The 18,063-nt window shown below is 34.9% G+C and overlaps 2 protein-coding genes across 2 annotated transcripts in view; both read right to left on the minus strand.

Annotated features, from left to right (window-relative positions):
* The window catches only part of LOC135690569 (importin-4), a 34,061-nt gene extending 23,354 nt beyond the window's left edge, over window positions 1-10,707 (minus strand). Inside the window, exons 1-16 of the mRNA XM_065208161.2 lie at window positions 9,900-10,707; window positions 8,763-8,849; window positions 8,148-8,227; window positions 7,265-7,306; window positions 6,939-6,969; window positions 6,119-6,220; window positions 4,456-4,503; window positions 3,926-4,014; window positions 3,595-3,637; window positions 2,764-2,829; window positions 2,271-2,372; window positions 1,894-1,977; window positions 1,609-1,785; window positions 1,213-1,266; window positions 748-857; window positions 74-108 (exon numbers count right to left, since the gene is read on the minus strand). Coding sequence (XP_065064233.2) covers window positions 74-108; window positions 748-857; window positions 1,213-1,266; window positions 1,609-1,785; window positions 1,894-1,977; window positions 2,271-2,372; window positions 2,764-2,829; window positions 3,595-3,637; window positions 3,926-4,014; window positions 4,456-4,503; window positions 6,119-6,220; window positions 6,939-6,969; window positions 7,265-7,306; window positions 8,148-8,227; window positions 8,763-8,849; window positions 9,900-9,971 — 1,222 coding nt within the window. The 5' untranslated portion in view covers window positions 9,972-10,707. The remainder of the gene's footprint in view (window positions 1-73; window positions 109-747; window positions 858-1,212; window positions 1,267-1,608; window positions 1,786-1,893; window positions 1,978-2,270; window positions 2,373-2,763; window positions 2,830-3,594; window positions 3,638-3,925; window positions 4,015-4,455; window positions 4,504-6,118; window positions 6,221-6,938; window positions 6,970-7,264; window positions 7,307-8,147; window positions 8,228-8,762; window positions 8,850-9,899) is intronic.
* Window positions 10,708-10,858: 151 nt separating this feature from the next.
* Window positions 10,859-16,364, minus strand: LOC135690575 (cytochrome b-c1 complex subunit Rieske, mitochondrial). The gene is made up of 2 exons (XM_065208167.2): window positions 16,129-16,364; window positions 10,859-11,683 (listed from the first exon to the last, which is right to left on the minus strand). The coding sequence occupies exons 1-2, from the start codon at window positions 16,313-16,315 to the stop codon at window positions 11,079-11,081; spliced, it is 792 nt and encodes a 263-aa protein (XP_065064239.1). The 5' UTR covers window positions 16,316-16,364; the 3' UTR covers window positions 10,859-11,078.
* Window positions 16,365-18,063: the final 1,699 nt, after the last annotated feature.

Consider the following 18,063-nt stretch of genomic DNA (forward strand, 5'->3'; position numbering starts at 1 on the left):
AGGTTTGAAAAAATGCTAAAAAACTTTCTTTCAACATTACAGTACAATCAAAAACATTTGAACGCGGTCTTACCTTTGAAAACAGTCTGCAAAGCTTCACCTAGGTGCCTGTCAAAAAAACATTTACTTTAGCCAACAACTTAATGCAATAACAATAAATGAAAAGTCTCATCCACTTGAACATTGTTTAAAAAAATTGCAAAATGCTTCCACTTTTACATTAAGTCTTGAAATACACAAGAAAGAATATTCACTATTTCTCCAGGTCTGGTCCATTAGAACGTCTCATTGGTTATCTCCAAGCATCAAATTTGTCCAAGCGATGGGTGATTTATAGATCAATGAATTTACAACTCGACCAGTCAGTCACTGTCTCATTTACAATACTTATCTAAGTAGTAGAGTCTCGAGTACCTGCCACCATCCTGTTAGTAAAGTGCAGTCAAACTGTATTTCTATACTTTCAAACTAAAAAAGGTTGCCAGATAAAGCTTTATATTATCCTATGCTAACAGTATCCAAATAAAAAACTTAGAGAAAACACAATGCAAGAAAACTAGGCCAAAAAGTTCTGTTAATCCATCAGTAATACCTATGGTGGCCTTCTTAAATTCTGTCATTGAAAATCTTTTATATGCAAACATTAGATTGTCTCCTGAATTGCATACTTTTTCTATGGTATGTGTTCTTAATATGAATTCTAAGGCCTTTCAATGACGATGACGAAATGACGATGACGAAGCATACCTATTTTTGATATAATCAGAGCATCCTTCGGCTAACACGCCCAGGGCGATGTAGCCTGCTTTTCGATGATATTCGTTGGTATTATCAAGATATGACTGAATCCTTGCCATCTGATAAAAAATATAACAAACATTCAAAACACCAAATTAATGTCAAAGTGCAAAAATCGACTTGGAAATTAATTGATTAACATTAAGAAATAAAAATATTCTTTTTCATCTTAGTTTTGAACATATTCTCATTCATACATTAAGCTACAAAAACTTGACAAAACACTGACTAAAAAGTATAGCACCTTTCCTTTCTCAATTCAGCGAAAAGTATGTTCATAAAAATTTAAGTTTGAATCACAGCAGCTTGACGCGAAACAGATACATCGGGAACTTTCAATAAACCATTTAAATTGCATTTTTATTTACCAGTCCTGCGAGCACTAAGTTTCGAAAAGTCTTTGCAAGAACTTACCACTTGAGGAATAAATTTTGCAGGGGGGAGGTGAAGAGCCAACAAATCAAGCGCCTAAAAGGAACGAATTCGTTCTCATCAACGTGGATCAAGTAAACTACTCTACTTATTACATGTATGTTGCACAAAATGACTTTGCACAAATTAAACTAAACTGGGTTGCTTTCAGTTTAATATAAATGACGACGTAGCTTTCAGGTTGCCTGATCTGTTAAGTTACATTACTGCTAAGGTTTAATACCCGGTTTAGTAACAAAGAACCTACAACACACATTTAGATCCACAGACAACTATTTGAATATGGCATGAAATAGCAGAAATACAGCATAATCAAGTACCTTCCTTCTGACACTTGTCAGAATTTAAATGTTGGGGAAATATTATTAAAAATGCTACCTGAGCTGCAACAGAGGGCAATGTACTGCCCTCCATCTCTCCCCCGTCTTCATCGTCATCATCTCCAATACTTTCTTGGCTTTCTTCGCTGTCGTTTGCTTCTGTATTCTCAGCTAAGCTCATGAGTGACAGGAGAATATCCAGCAGTGGACCAAGAAGATGTGATTTAAGCAGGGCCTGGTAAAATTAGTGTTTTGGTGTTCAACTGGATTTCGGTAATGGTATTGAAGGGTATGGTCGAGAATTCTTCTTGCAATTAAAACAGAAATATTTTAAAATTAATACCTTTGCTTTACGTCTGCACGCCCAGCACAGTAGATAAAGAGCCTTCACTCTGATAGCGTCTCCGTAATTTTCTCTTCGTACAATCTGTTGAACATAACATAGATCCAAAAAATCACTCAAGCGCAAAAACCTACAGATATACAAGGGGCAATGGATGTAAGAAAATGGTTCTTAGTTATGATTGTATTGAAATATCAAAATAAATTAAAACAGCTCTTAAAACCTTTCTGATCAGGGGTACTTTAAAAAAATAGTTTGAAAACATGGCAACCAAAGAGGCAAGTAGTGAAAGTAAAATATAGAGGCACAAGTAAGAAGGAAAAGAGACGAAAATAAATGAAAATTTGAATTGGTTTTGAAATGAATGCAGATCCTACCTGTAAACAAAGGTCAACGAGTGACTTGACGTAGGGGATAATGATGCCTATTTCCACTTCAACAAGCTCGTCAAAGAAGGTCAGGGCCTCACAAGCTTTTTCCTATAATCAAGATAATTAGACTTTGAGATGGTTTTGTTCAGAAAAATGGTTTTAAATATTTCAGATATGTAAAGAAAACCTGAACTCTCAAAAATTTATTTACAGATAACGACACGGCATGAACTTTCGAGCAAAATAACTAGAAAATTGATAATTTGACGAACGCACCTCCTAAGCTAAACGAATCTATCATAAAAATCCGAAACTCCAATAGTGAAATATGTACGCACAAGATCTCAAGGCTGCTTCTGGCGTTGCTAGAAACATACCTAAAGTAACAAGAACCCTCACAACCTAAAGGCCTACAAGTAAGGATAAAGATGGCCAAGGAATTATGATTCATTTCAAAGATAAATCTGAAAACTCAGAGATATTGAATCAAAAGACTTACTTCATCTTCATGAACTAATAGCTTCACTACTTCCAGTGCCTTTGGTATCAATATTTTAACGAGTTGCTGTAAACAGAAAGTGAGTAAGAGAATCGTAGAAAAAATTTCGAAACAGTGCTAACTTGGTGATATGATTACCACTGAGACGAACAATCGGTTTCTATATAAAAAGTTTCTGCTGCATTTCAAGAAGAATTGCATTGGATATCTTGAGCTATATTACTGCGAAAATGATTTTAAAAACTTATTACCAAAGACAACCAAATATCTCACGACCAGATTTACTGCCTTTTCGATTAGGCACCGAGATATCTAACAGGATAGATCAGCATGCTCATTTTGTAGCTCAGAATGCTATCTTAACAACAAACATGAAGACTTATTACTAGTCATTCAAATTTAATAGTTCATTGAAATAAATTAGAAGACTTGCAAATGTAGATTAGTTGAGCTAAGTTCAGTTTACAGACCAGTTACTCTACGAAGGTTTTCACAAAAGAGAAATAGCAGTTCGTTTGTTAGTAGAGTAGCCCTGGAAGGGCAAATGACATTTAACAACGAAACATATTTCAAGACACAGCCTTTAAAGCTGTAAATAACAAAGGTTCCTTAGGGTACTACATATATTTTAAGTCTATTGCGCAACCGGCATGCTTTGTGACATTATTTTGAAAACTGACCTAGCATCGCACAGCATTAAAATACCAAATACAGTCTATTTTTCTTATCGCGTAAAGAAGTAGTTGCCAAAAAGAATGCCGGTTGCATAAGAGCCTTTAATGAAACTTCATAAAATTTTTACGTAAAGTTTGACAATAAAGATAAACCAACCTCTTCATCACTTCCGAGACTTGGTACAATTGAGGTTAATGCTCTAAAGAGGATATAAAAAGAACCAGATAGAGCCAAGAAACTTTGCCCTGCTTTAGTTCTCAGAAATATCAACAAATTTAGCTTCTCATTTTAAACAGCACCCTTTGTAATAAAAGCATGGACTTCAATTTCACTGGTATAAACAAATACAACGCAACATTCTGCATTTGAAGGTAAATGTATGACAGAAGATGATTTCCTTGTTTCGCATGTCTCTGGTCTAAACAAAACTACTAAACGAGCTAATGATGACAAAGATGAAATAAGTGCATTGGTCAAAAATACTTACTTGATAGAATAAAAAGCAGATTTTCGTGATTTTCCTTCATTCAGCCCGATTTCGAACACAGGAAATAACTCAGGGTAAAATGGTTTCAGCTGCAAAATAAATTGAAATCATATCTGCTAATTAAAAATAACAACGATTTATTTCACAGATTAGGTCCTTCAGATGTCTTAACCTATACCTGGTCTCACGTGTAAGCACTACTGCCTTATCGAAAATAACAGACTTCGGGTTGCAAAAATATTAAGCTGATGTCATGTTCTCGTTCTTGCAAGAACGTGTAAAATCTTTTATACAAGAAAAGATTAAACTTGCAAATTAAATTGTATAAAACATTTGGGAAACTTTAAAACGTTTCTTTGAAAAACTTATTTCAATCCCATGCTTTGTATGATAAATTATAATTAGATTCATTCTGGCCTGTTTTATTATAACCCAGCATGCACCACAAAATATCTTGTCATTTCCTCAAACAAATAACAGCAAAAATGTTCCGACAAACGTATTTAAAATATGATTGCAGTTAAACTTACTAGTTCGCTGCAAGCCTCACAAATGCAACTGAGAAGGAGAAAGCCAACCTTTTGAGCAAAATAATCATTAGTGTGTTTTAAAAACAAATGAATATACCTAAGATTAAATATTATTGTGAAGAAAATTACTGGGCTTACATAATTTCAATTCAATCACATTGTCCGATTATCTTAATGAAGCTTTACGTATTGTATTGCCTAATAAAATAGGAAAAATAGTATTGCCTATCACATACATAATTTATTGATTTTCAAACAAATTAAGAGGTATGATTGCGGGCAAGCTTGAAATCTCTGATCTTTAATTGTATAATATATATAATGTAAACATGTTTAGATAAAATGATTAGATGTTTTTTTTCAGTGAAAAGGCTTTGGCCAGTAAATTTAGACAGATTCTCTGGCTTGCTGTATGAAGAATATTCTTTTCATTCGTTGTTTAGAATGAAAACAGGGCTAAAATTCAAGAAACCGCGAGAGCCAATAAAACGGTACAGATTTCAAAAAATCGTACGGTGCAGTGCCTTTCTTGTTCAATACTTGCAGGCACACAAGCGCCAGGAGAGCTGGGAAAGCTGCAGCTCCTCGCTGTGAGGTTGAATAGCAAATCAAGGTAGTGGCATCAAAGAAAATGGTGGTAAACTTCCATAGTGCTTGCCAACTCGTTTAGAGCCCCTCCCTTTTCCAAAATGTGCTCCAGTATCCCTGGCTAGAGTATTAAGCGCTCACAGATTACCCTATCTGCATTTGTTTTGGCTCAACAATTCTGTATATCAGTAAACAAGAAGGTGATTTTACCCAAATATTAACATGTCTATGAAAAAAAGGAAACATTTTACAAAATACTTAAAGCTTTTTCGTCTGACACTTCTTAGAGTATAAAAGGTCAGGATAAGGGTCCCAATAAACAAGATTAAAAAATATACCCAGCTCTGGATAGACATTGGACAATCAGAAAAAATCAAACATGTGACCAGTATAGTTGTCCAATCAGTACCGCGTGCATATAGAAAAATCACCACTGAAGTCAAAGAAGTCACTTGTTTCAACGGTGTTTTTAGACCTTTTTTTCTAATATTGGAAGGAACATGCTGTTTTATCCTGTCCCCCAATCTTTGGGTCGTGCGTTCTACATACCCAGAATCACACTGGCACGTTACTCGTAGATAACGCAACTCTTTTCGATGGTAGAAACTCAGTTCTTTTGAATGGATGGAAGGGCTCTCCTAGTACTGTAAACAATGCGAGGATTAACAGCAAAGAAACATTTTGTGATAGCCTGTTTAATCTGACTTTCAAATCTCTAGAAAGTGTTACCAGACCGAGGTACTTTAAGATAAACTGGGCACTTTTGTTGACCAAACTTTAAGAAAGCCGAAAAACTTGTTAGCTTTTCCCTAGTGTAAAAAGAAATGACATCTCCTGGATAGACGTTGTCCAGAAAAATCATTGTAAGCTTTCCCAGTTCTGCGTGGAGTTTTGATTTCGAACAAAAAAAATAATAACCTGAAACAAATTATTGTTGTACATTATTGTACATTAAAGATCTTCAACTGAAGTACAAATTATAGTTGATATCACATTACTGTATATAAAATAGCAACTATTCTTTTTTGCAGTGTGGACCCCAACTTCTGAGACTAAAACATTTTGCATTGCTTACCTCTTTTTGTTTCAAATCCTCGCTGTGAACAACATTTCCGATATACTGCATGACCTCCGGCCATCCATCTTGCTTGAACTTGTATTTTGCTATAGCGCTTATCTGCAGACACATTTGAAACTAACAGTTATGTAGAGAATATACTGAGAGGGGGATCAGAGGTAGACAGCACTTCAACTTTCTGAAGCCTCTCTAAAGTTTCTATCATATGACGAAAATCGAAAAGGATACAAGAATTTACCTGCATCAGAATCACATATTATTCCTTTGTCTTTAATGTCGGCTGATCAGGAAACCAACAAGAGAGATATTACCCTTTTTCCTTACAAACTTTTATCAGATATCTTTGTTTTTGTCTCAATATTTGAATTAAAAGTTTAGAAATAGTTTGCTCTCTTACTCATAAGAAGTGTTATATAATTGAAAATATTTTGATATTTCTAATTGCATGAAAGATGCTACATTGTTTAATTTTAAAAATGACCTGTTTTGTTAACATTAATTAAGCATGGATACTATGTCAAGTAAAAATGGATCAAGACAGATTATTTTACCAAAAAGCATAAAACACCATTTTAGATTAAGGCAATTCGTTTAATAAGTGAGCGATCATTCAAGTTATTATTGAACTAATGAACATCATTTCAGCAAAACAATAACTCATAAAAAAGCTATTGAAATGGAAAGCTAGCAACATAATTTTGGTGCTTGTAAACTGCCATATTTTTAAACTGTACTGTTAGAATGGCTACTATTATTGCAACAACTGTTGACCCCTTGTGTAAATATCAATTAAATTTTAACAAAAAGGTTACCATACCACTTGACAAATGGCTATCCGAACAAGGTGTCTAGAAGAAAAATACAAACAATAAATTGTGGACAAATTAACCACTTTTCATATAAATCGCTTAACAAAACTCCACAAATGTAGATTTGCTTACATATATGTTTTGTAGTGAATTTGTTTGGAATGACCAAATCATGCCTTGATTATAAGGATAAAAAATGTTTAGGCAAAGTTACATGTGAATGTAAGTAATTTTGAATAAAAATGTATTGGTAAACCAATTAGGTAAATGAGTTAATGTGAATAAATTTATATTTCTATTTTGAAACATCAATAAAAAATTTTCAAATACTCACTCTGGCTCAGTTGACAAAGCTTGAATCAGTGCTGCACATAAGCTAGAAAAAAAACAAATAATTAACCACCAGAAATGAGAATTGAAAGGTATTTTGAGTAAGTGGCCCTGGAACCATATTCAATCATTATTTGCCAACTCAATATATAATTTGATTCACTAGATAATTTTCTGTATTACTGCATTATCTGCATTGTGGATATGTAAACATGGCCTACTGAAAATACTAGAGACAAAGAGGATGCACATTTCTGTTCAAGAAGTAAAATGGTCTCTTCCTAAATTTTTCCTAAACATAAACAATCAATGCTTTTCAGAGAATTGTCAAATTGTCTATTCTGAGCGGTATGGTAATTTGTTAAATTTTAGTCTAGGAGATGCATTTTTGGCCATTCTAGAAGGCTTAATTTTAAAAAAAATGTTCTCATGGGACCCTAGCATGGTGTCACTAAACTGGACTCTTAGCTCTCCCCAGTTTCAATTTGGTGGTGCCATCTCTGTTGTTGTGTCATCACTATTTTTGCCATTTTACCCAACTGCCTTGCTTGCACCAATAGCAAAAAATGGTTTTTTCTGGAAAGTATGGGACCCTTTGTAGTTATTTTTTCCTAGCCCTCTTCTAGGAGCCACAACGCCCCTGGGGTCTTATACATGGCAAAAAGTAATTGATTGTGCTAGATTAAGCAACTCAGTCTGTCAACCACCTGCTTCTGGCTCCTCATAAGCCAAATTGCCATACAACTTTTTATTAACCGAACTGAAAAGCAGTTCAGTTCCTTATTCTTGTAATTGCAGACTGGAACAATTTAATGACAATGAATTGAAAAAATACTTGCATTTGTGAATTTACTTGCAAAAATATCATAATGGCATGAGAAACATACCTGTTTTTAACATCATCATTAACTTTATCAAGATTTTTCACAATTCTCTTCCTTACCAAAATAGCTGCATACTGTCGTACCTTTCAAAAAAAGACAAATCAGAATAATAAACACTTTTACTTTAACAATTAATTCTAGGAAAGATGATACTCTTCTGGCTATTTCGCATATTGTTATTTTTTTTTTTATTTATATATATCAACAACATATAAAACATCTCAAAAACAAAGGCAGTGACAATATCCAATAGCAAGATACGATTATCTTGATGAACATGATTGAAACATTGTATGCAGAAGATTCCCATCTCTTAACTGACAAAACATCCCCTTAAAGAAGAGTTTGGCTCTTCTCAAATTTAGGTTTTTCTCTTAGTGAAAATATTACAAAGCTCCTGATAAGGCTAACAGTAACATACCCCTTTGTATCTTTTTCAAACAGTGCAAATTGAAAAAACGTACAAACAATACAAAATAGACACATGTGAAATAAAAAATCGTTTTCCAACCAGCCAGTTAACATCGATGTAATTTCAAACATAACTTGCTTCAAATTTTCAAGCATACTCATTTTTCAAGTTTTAATGATCAAGATAAACAAGTAAATTATATTTACTGTTGGATTTGTTGCAGATACCAAGATCTGAATCAGAGCAGGAACAATATCTGGATTCGTGAAGACTTGAATTAACTGTGCTGTTGCCTAGAATTATACCAAAACAAAATAACAACTGCTGTTGAAGGATAATCTTTAGACGAAAAATCGAATGCAAAACTTCAGAAAGATTGCCAGGCTGTTCTTCTTTTATACCAGCCTTTTGGCAGAAACACAAACCATCTCAATTTTTTAGCAAAAAGGGGTTTATCTGAATGTTTCTAAAAGTTCTAAAGGAATTCTTTTTTCCAATGTTCACAAACCAGCTTGTAGAGACCATTTTAGACAAGATCTAAGGTGCACCAACAGCCCTGTGAGCAAAAGCTGCATGCACCAGAACTATCAATTTTTTTCAGATTTGAATAGGTGCACCCTCAAAAGCTAGTTTTTAGGTGCACCCTCAAAAAGAGCATGGCTGCATCTGTGGTGCACCATTGCCATGCTGTACATATGGGTTCATCGATTGATAGCATGCTGTATGATCCTCCAGAGATCACTGCATTTCCAAACCTGCTGTGAGAGCCAGGAGACCCAGGATTTTTGTTCCAATAATGCAGATATTCACAAAGTTTAATAAGCTTTTAAAAGAACCGTCTAATAAAGTTTAATAAGTTTTTATCAATCTTATAAAACTTTTGTATGGATCTTACAGTTGAATGAAGCAAATACTTTTTTCATTCAACAAAAAGATTTTGAACTCTGATTGGTTGGTGGTTCGGATTGGATTTAGAAGACTCAAAAGTTTTGGGGGCTATACATCCTGAAATAAAAAAGCAAGACAGTTCATTGTATGGTTGTAAGAAAATCTTAGGGATAATTGGGGCTAGGCTAGGCCTTCTCAACCTCTAAACTGTCGAAAACTGTACGCCGAAGATCTTCCGGCCTAAGTACATGAAATGCACTTTCTGAGGTAAAAGTAATGATGATAATTATTACACTCGAAGCTTTGGCTCTCGATCTAACATTCTTTTGAGATCAACGTACGAATATCTTTTCTCAAAATTTCTAAAAAAAACTTTTTTCTCCCTTCATAATGTAAAGCGAAATAACTCGTCTCGCGCTCACATTAAACACAGAGAAATACCAAAACTTGACTACCTGCTGAATAATTTTACTATCTGGCACAGTTAGACGAAGTAGCACTTCCTCTATTTCGTTTGCATTTACCATTTTATTCCTATACTTTTATTTTGTCAGTTCATCGAACCGGTCACAACTCCCGCCATTTACTTGCTATCATGTGTTCTATCAGCCTCGCTCTGACGGAAGGTTGTGAAGTTGATTGGTGAAGTTACAATTTTTCATTTCATCTGAGCCGAAAAAGACCATAAAATTGAAATCTTCGTGTGTGCCAAAAACTTCATTTCATTTGGACAGTCAGCCGGGCGAAATAAAGCGTTTCATAAATTTAGCTTTTCCTTACGTTTCACTGCAGCCGCGAATTCCAGTCAAATCTATGGAAATATCTAAATATTAAAAACGTAGTAGTTTAACTGACTGTTTTAAACATAGACTAATTTCAACATGACAATTGCAAACCTAAGGCTCTTTTTGAAAAGGGACATCTGATAGCAAGATACAAAACGAAGCAATGGACAGCAACTGGTATCCCAGAAGGGATAAACGATACATTAAAATGATTCTGACTAAAGTGATGCCCATGACCTTTGTTATGTCATATTGTGTTCTCCAGTTGGCAAGTTTGGTAATTCCTTAGTAGGCAGTAAACCCACCCTCGAATCAATGCCCAAGTTATAATGTTACAATGCAAAAAAGCCCCCTTTTTGGGAGAGACATGTGGAGAGTGTAATTGGATTTTGAGGATTTCTTCATGATTATGTTTGGTGTTTTATTATCTTGTCAAGAAAATATAAACAAAATTCAATTGCAGATATAATTTTGTCATTGGTATTTTCTCAAACAGTGTAAAAGAAAAAACTCTCAATTGTTAAATGCTAAAACAACTGTTAAAATGCTTTTCCTCAAATTTATGCCCCTTGTATCTCAACATTTTGAAACATTATATGAATGATAAAGGATTACAAAATGAAAAGTCGTTTACTGGATACCATTGTAATGTGACATACAAGTTCACATTATTTACATAAAATAAGTACTCCATTTAACAGCAAGGATGCACAGAAAATGAAAATTTTAAACAATGTAGTAGTCGAGTTGCACACATTATTCTATCAGTCACAAAGCAAGTTGGGGTTAAACATTACAAATTTCCATAAACAAAGTTGACAAATTACCGTTTTATCTTTAAAGAATATATTAACCTACAACAAGAGTTGTTTCATCAGTGAATTCATATGTTGGCACTTCCAAGTTCAATGGGGCTGGTCCCTTTCGGATTCGACCTGAAGCATCATAATGTGAGCCATGGCAAGGACAATAATATCCACCATAATCACCAGCATTTGCAATTGGTACACAGCCAAGGTGAGTGCACACACCTATTAGAACCAGCCATTTTGGATCCTTCACGCGGATATCATCTGTTTCAATATCACGCAATAAATTAATATCAACTGCTCGCACTTCATCAATTTCTTGCTGGGTACGATGTCTAACAAACAAAGGCTTTCCTCTCCACTTAATCGTTGCACTTTTCCCTTCAGGGATGGCAGATAGATCAACTTCAACCTTTGCCAAAGCCAAAACATCAGCTGATGCACTCATTGTTGACAGGAAGTCAACCAATATGTTCTTGCCAGCATGAGCAGCAGTAACTCCAAAGCCAGTCAGCATCATGTAAGTGAATGCCCTGCTAGCATACTGTGGGTTTGAGACACTAGGATCCTTGGTACTTTCACGGCGATATTCTGAAAAATCTGGCACAGGAATGTCTGTATGACTAAACCTCACTTGTGTCTTGCCTGTAACAGATGAAGGTGTAATATCAAAATTTATGGCAGATAAAAGGTACATTACATGAACCAGATTAAATACATGATACCTACACAGTACCTACAGCCACCAATGCCTAATGGCTTGTTAACAAATCAAGGACAAACCTTATCCAATGCAAAACAAGCTCCTTCTTCAATAAAGTCAACCTAGCAAGTGCACAGTGCTTGATTGAATAAAATTTGTCTGAGTAAGAAACATAAATTTCAGCTACATTTATCAAATCTGTAACTTTGCATGCCATTTTCTCATAAATTCTAAAAGATTAAACATGTTGTACATGATGTTTTGAATGAATGAATGAATGAATGAATGAATGAATGAATGAATGAATGAATGAATGAATGAATGAATGAATGAATGAATAAATAAATAAATGAAATGATTAAGTAAAAAATTAACTAATTAAATAATTAATTAATTAATTAATTAATTAATGCATTGTCTTTAGCCCCTGATCAAGCAAAAAAAAATATAAATATAATGTCTTCAAACAATCTTTTGTGGGACATAATTTGAAATGGCATTGAAAAAAGCAAACATATTGAAACATACATTGTCTGACACTGAGTATAAAAGTTCAAAACATAAATCAAAAACTCCACGTTAGGAAACTCATACACCCAGTTGTGGATCAATATAGGCCAATCAGAAAGGGAGCACATGACTTTTGAGGCTGCCCAGTCAGTTGCCTACTGAAAAAGTTACCAATGGACTCCTAAGGTGAAAACAAACTCCTTCTGTCTACACAATAGTCGTTAATTCATGTTTATGTAGATAAATTCTAAAATTGCTAGATGGAACACAATCAACTTTCACCAAAAATCCAAAGAATGTTGCCATTATCCTTTTCTGCACTATCTGGTTCCTTTTTGAATGGATGGAAAGGCCATTTTTGTACTGAAAACAATATACCAATTAACAAAAAGAAACATTTTGACATGGCCTGTTTGATTTGACTTTCAAAACACAAGGAAATGTAACCCATACATGATAGTTTAAGATTAACTGGGCATTTCTGCAAACTTAATTTTACTCCAGCTGAAACACTTGCAATCCTCTCCTTATGAAGGATAAATGACCTCCTCTGGATAGCTCCAGAAAGACCATTTTAGTTGGTCACATTTCAAGTTAAATTTAGACTTATAACAAATCATTAGAGCCCTATGAGTTGTCGTTTTGACAAGGTTTATTTTACTTTCTTTGCATTTTACTTTAAAGCGAATTCTATCTAGTTGACCTCAATCCAGTACTTTTTTCGATGGCATATTAATTTGAAGCAAAAAAATTAAATAATCAAATTCCCTGTACAACAACAAGCTCAGAGGAAACCATTGTCTCAAGACATAGAAAACCCCTAAATACACTTGTAAAAATGTTCCAAACCGATTGAAACTGTAGCCTTGCTAAAATTAACATGCTTAAAATATGTTTAGTTCCTCCCTCTTTTTTCTGGTTTTGTGAGAATTGAAACCCCCTAATTCAAGCTCCATACTGAAGCCTTGCTTTGTTTGTTTTGTTTTCCATATTGTACTTCCATTTGCCTTCCTACCACCCAAAGAGTTCTGTTATTTATGAATTTATGTGCCAGTGTGATTCCGGCTACGTAGAACGCATTACCCATGGATTGGAGGATAGAATAAGACAGCATGTTCCGTCTAGTATAAGAAACAAAACTCATCCCCAAAGAGAACAGCCACCTCAGTCGTGCAGATCTAAAAGTATGACTAAAACTAAAACGTGATTCTGCTATCACGCAACAGGGTAATTCCATATCATTTCAAACAGCCCTGACACCAATGTCTCAGATTTTTCTATAGTTTTCTTCAAACTGTTCACCATGTCTTAGAACCACTACAGAAAAAATTTCAGCCTGCTATAACATCTTGTTTCTGAGATATTGCTTTTTGAATTACGATTGTTTACGCCCTTAAGAATGGTGGCAACGCCCATTTTTGATGCGGTCCATTTTCAAAAATTTGTCTCTAACTTCTTAACCAAATGACATTTTTGGGTGAAAATTTTCAGTTTGGGGTAGTTTCATGCGCAGATTTCAAGTATTACATTAAAAACACAATCCTAGCTATCATTCATATTTCATTGATTAAAATAAACTTAAATACATCATATGCGGAAATTGAAAAAATGCATGTCTTTGTTTTCATATAATGTTGGGTGCGGTCAATTAACCATTTTGAAAATTTACAGAACTGTTGTCCATAGGTATAGATATATACTGAAGAAGTTATGAGATGGTAAGTTGTCCTGTTTAAGAAAAAGAAGCTTTTAAAGTTATGATATATTTCTAGGTATACAGAACAACTTGTAATCACAACTTGAATACCCTTCTTCTCTACATTGTATTGTTATAGCAATATAAGTGGATCTAGATGTTATTTTGCTTCAAAATGTTTTCTTGATAATCAAGCTTATCAAGAAAATAAGACAGGTAATAGAATCCATTTTAATTTTGCTCTACGAAATTATGTCCCTATCAATGGTATTTCATAAATATTTTAGTAAAGATTTCCTCATCAGCTGCAACTTGTTTGTACTGCCTTCCAGTTGCTGTTGTTGGGGCATTAATTGTGGAAAGTATGTCTTCCTTTGGTACCCAACATACATCATCCCTCATTGGCCAGGAATACGACCTTGCTGGGCATTTCGGATGCATAAACTTTACTTTGATGTCTTTTTGAGCTGAATCAATTTCCTCTACCAGCCCGATCCAGTATTCCTTGTCATACAGACAGATTGTAAAAGAATTTAGTGAGAAGCTAGTGCAAATTTGCTCTACCTCCAATGCAAATTCAAATTTTAAGGCATATTTTTCATCAATTGACATTCTTTTGGCACCAATGCACGAACTGGACAAGGGACCGAAATGATGGTAGCTCCTAGTACAAGGTACTGTCTTTGCATTCAAAAATCTTGTCTTGAGGTTTGCCCTTGTTACTTCCATTGTTTCCGTTGGTATGAATTTGAAGTTGATTCCTTTGATTTCCTCTTTGCAGAACTTAAACATTTCAACTGCTTTTAACAAAAAAATTAAATAATCAAATTCCCTGTACAACAACAAGCTCAGAGGAAACCATTGTCTCAAGACATAGAAAACCCCTAAATACACTTGTAAAAATGTTCCAAACCGATTGAAACTGTAGCCTTGCTAAAATTAACATGCTTAAAATATGTTTAGTTCCTCCCTCTTTTTTCTGGTTTTGTGAGAATTGAAACCCCCTAATTCAAGCTCCATACTGAAGCCTTGCTTTGTTTGTTTTGTTTTCCATATTGTACTTCCATTTGCCTTCCTACCACCCAAAGAGTTCTGTTATTTATGAATTTATGTGCCAGTGTGATTCCGGCTACGTAGAACGCATTACCCATGGATTGGAGGATAGAATAAGACAGCATGTTCCGTCTAGTATAAGAAACAAAACTCATCCCCAAAGAGAACAGCCACCTCAGTCGTGCAGATCTAAAAGTATGACTAAAACTAAAACGTGATTCTGCTATCACGCAACATTTACTGGGTTTTTATAATTCTTGTAAGTAACATGTGTTTTGGGTCACAAGGCAGACGAAGACGATGGATGGAAGTAGGCCCTATGTCTTCTCATGAATTGTAGCCACAATCAACACTTTTTTTCCATCTTTAGAAAACTTCTTTGATTGATTTCCTGGAATGTGACTGTCATCCAGACAGCCTGTATCATTCAGTGCACCAGCACAACAATATTTCTGTAATTAGGTCATTTTTGCTATGCCTGATCTCTGCTATCATTCAAAAGTATGCAATAAACTGACCTTGCCAGTGCACGACCACACCAAAATATGTCACAAATTCCTCAAATTCCTCTTTGGTCACGTTTTTTTATTCTAACAAAAACTGATGAAAATCAGTACTTTGAAGCTTGAAAAAATTATGTTAACGAAAAGATATGCAGGAAACAACTAGACACCATTCGATTCAGCACTGCCGACTCTATACTAAAATGTAATAAATGGATTTTATGAAATTTGTTCATTTTTTATGTCAGTGCCACTTTAATGAAACACTGTTACAAATGACGCCGGAGCATGGGAGCGGTTGCCCTCACGAAAATTTACAATTTTTGCATGATTATCGTTTTACCCTTGTCCTTTGGTGCTTTGCAATAATAATTGTACCAATGATTAATATAATTTTTAACTGTAAAGTACATTGAAAATATATCCTGACACTGCTGAATGATGGTTGCAGTTGTGTGTCCGGTTCTTAATTTTCACGATATGCAATATGTCGTGTAATATCGTGGTATGACAATTGACACTAATAGATTTCACTTTGCCCACAAGTCAGCCTGTATCTTCGCAAGAAAGTCTACCATGTAAGTAATAAAAATAAAATATTTTATAAGATTTTCTTTACACTCACCCAACAAATTTGTTGTGACGCAGGCATTCCCTGTTGGCGTTGCATAATTCAACCTCGAGTCCTTCAATACTGGTTCCTTGTGCTTAATCGCTAGAACTGGTATACTTCTGGCGACTGGTGATGTTAAAACAGTTGTAGAATTTAGGAACTTGGAAAATCCGTTGGAAATATTCCGAGTGGAATGCATTTTCGCCCTCTTACTAAAGGTCCTAAACGTCCGAGAAAGACTCCTGCGCACGCATTTCAATCTTTCATGAAACCTCATTTCCATTATTGACTTCCGATAGAGGTTTCGGGAAACAATGTGTGAGTGAAGAAAAGGTCACTGTAGCAGGCTGCTCGACGGGCTTCAAGGAGTTCTTGGGGCGAAAAGTCGATAAAAATGTAGCAAATGAGAAACACCGCAATACGCCGAGAAAAAACAACAATAAATACACGTAAATCAGTGAAGGCTTATATTTCGCCCCGGCATACGGGGCTTCATCAGAGCAAAAGTTAACGGGCTAAAAATGTACACATAAAAGAGGCGATGGTGGTGTCGGATTGGCTGATGTGGAATTGTGTGAATGCAGCGCAGCGGTGGAGGAGGGAAGGATGGCGAATGAGGGAGCGTAGTAGGTGGTAGTGGAATGAAAATTTAATGAGGATGAAGTACTATAATATAATATGAAATAATTATAATGCTGATGTAAGGTTAAAGGTCAGTGGTTCTAGACAGGGAAATAGCTGCGAAAAACTAACAAATTGCCTAATCTCAATTTTTTCTTCGGATTTCTACATTTCAATGGCTAAAGATTGATTTTCCGGGATGGGCCATCGCGAATTATTTTTAGATTACACGTGATTCGTGACGTCATAAATAAAAAATAATTCAACAAGAAAGCTAATATCTCTTGTAATAAAAGTCTTATAATAAAAATAATTGCATACTCGGATAGCTTTAAGAAGGAGCTTTCATTTGATGTATAACAAATTCTATTTTGCTGATATCAGCAAATTGACTGATGACGTCATCAAACCAAATTACCACCTTTACCACCACTGTTTCACAGAAATCTCATTCTTGGACTGTTAATAGTCCTTTCTTAAGATATTCTATCACTCTCTGATAGAAAAACACGTCCATTGAGAAGTTATACCAAAAATTGCTTTACATAGCTCATTAATTAACGTTTCTATGATGACGTCATATACATAAATTTCTAAAAATGATATAGATAAGATTTTTTTATTTTTGAAAATTACGCTATCTTGTGTTATATATTGCATTTAGTACCAAGTTATAAAATAGTCTTGCTGCCAACGCAGGCAGAGGAAGGCCTTTTTCAAGGAAGCCCTTGATGGATGCTTTGCTGATATGTGAGCTGCAAGAATTGCGACCCAACCAAAGACACTTTCAATTCTAATCTAAACCTTTGAAGAAGTTTGAACAAGCTGTTTAAGGACATTTTCAGCTCTTGTGAAGGACAAAGTTAAAGATGACGATTACATATCTGCAAGATGTCTCCCCATTGTTATCAGTAGTGTCAGTGGTTAGGGAAGGTGACCTGGAACATCATTTGCAAGGAGAGTGGGACATGCTCACATTTTTGCTTTCGATCATACAAATCATGCTCGGTATTTATCATTCCAGCATGTTTTTTTTCGAGATAAACAGCAAAAACAAGACCAACCTTTCGAAGAACTAAAAATGAGAGGATTTGGTAATAGTTTATCAAGCAGGGTTATTTCCAGAGTTGCAGTTCTGGAAAGAACCCTAGCCCAATAGGTATTTTTTTGAGATCAGTGCCCTCGCCTCCCATTGATCTAAAAAAGACTTTTTTCAAACAAGGTCATTTTTGAGATCAGTGCTCGCTCCTTGTTCAAATATTTTTTCCTGAGACTAAATGCTGAGACTCTGTCACGCGGGGTAATGTATCTAATACCATTGTATTT

The sequence above is a fragment of the Rhopilema esculentum genome, chromosome 4 (assembly GCF_057945365.1).
Source record: "Rhopilema esculentum isolate cy_ngs chromosome 4, ASM5794536v1, whole genome shotgun sequence".
NCBI lineage: Eukaryota > Metazoa > Cnidaria > Scyphozoa > Rhizostomeae > Rhizostomatidae > Rhopilema > Rhopilema esculentum.

Coding starts and splice junctions, on each gene's coding strand:
- LOC135690575 (XM_065208167.2), bottom strand. CDS start 16,315: ATGCATTCCACTCGGAATATTTCCAACGGATTTTCCAAGTTCCTAAAT. Junction 11,684..16,128: donor CGTCACAACAAATTTGTTGG/GTGAGTGTAAAG, acceptor CATCTGTTACAG/GCAAGACACAAGTGAGGTTT.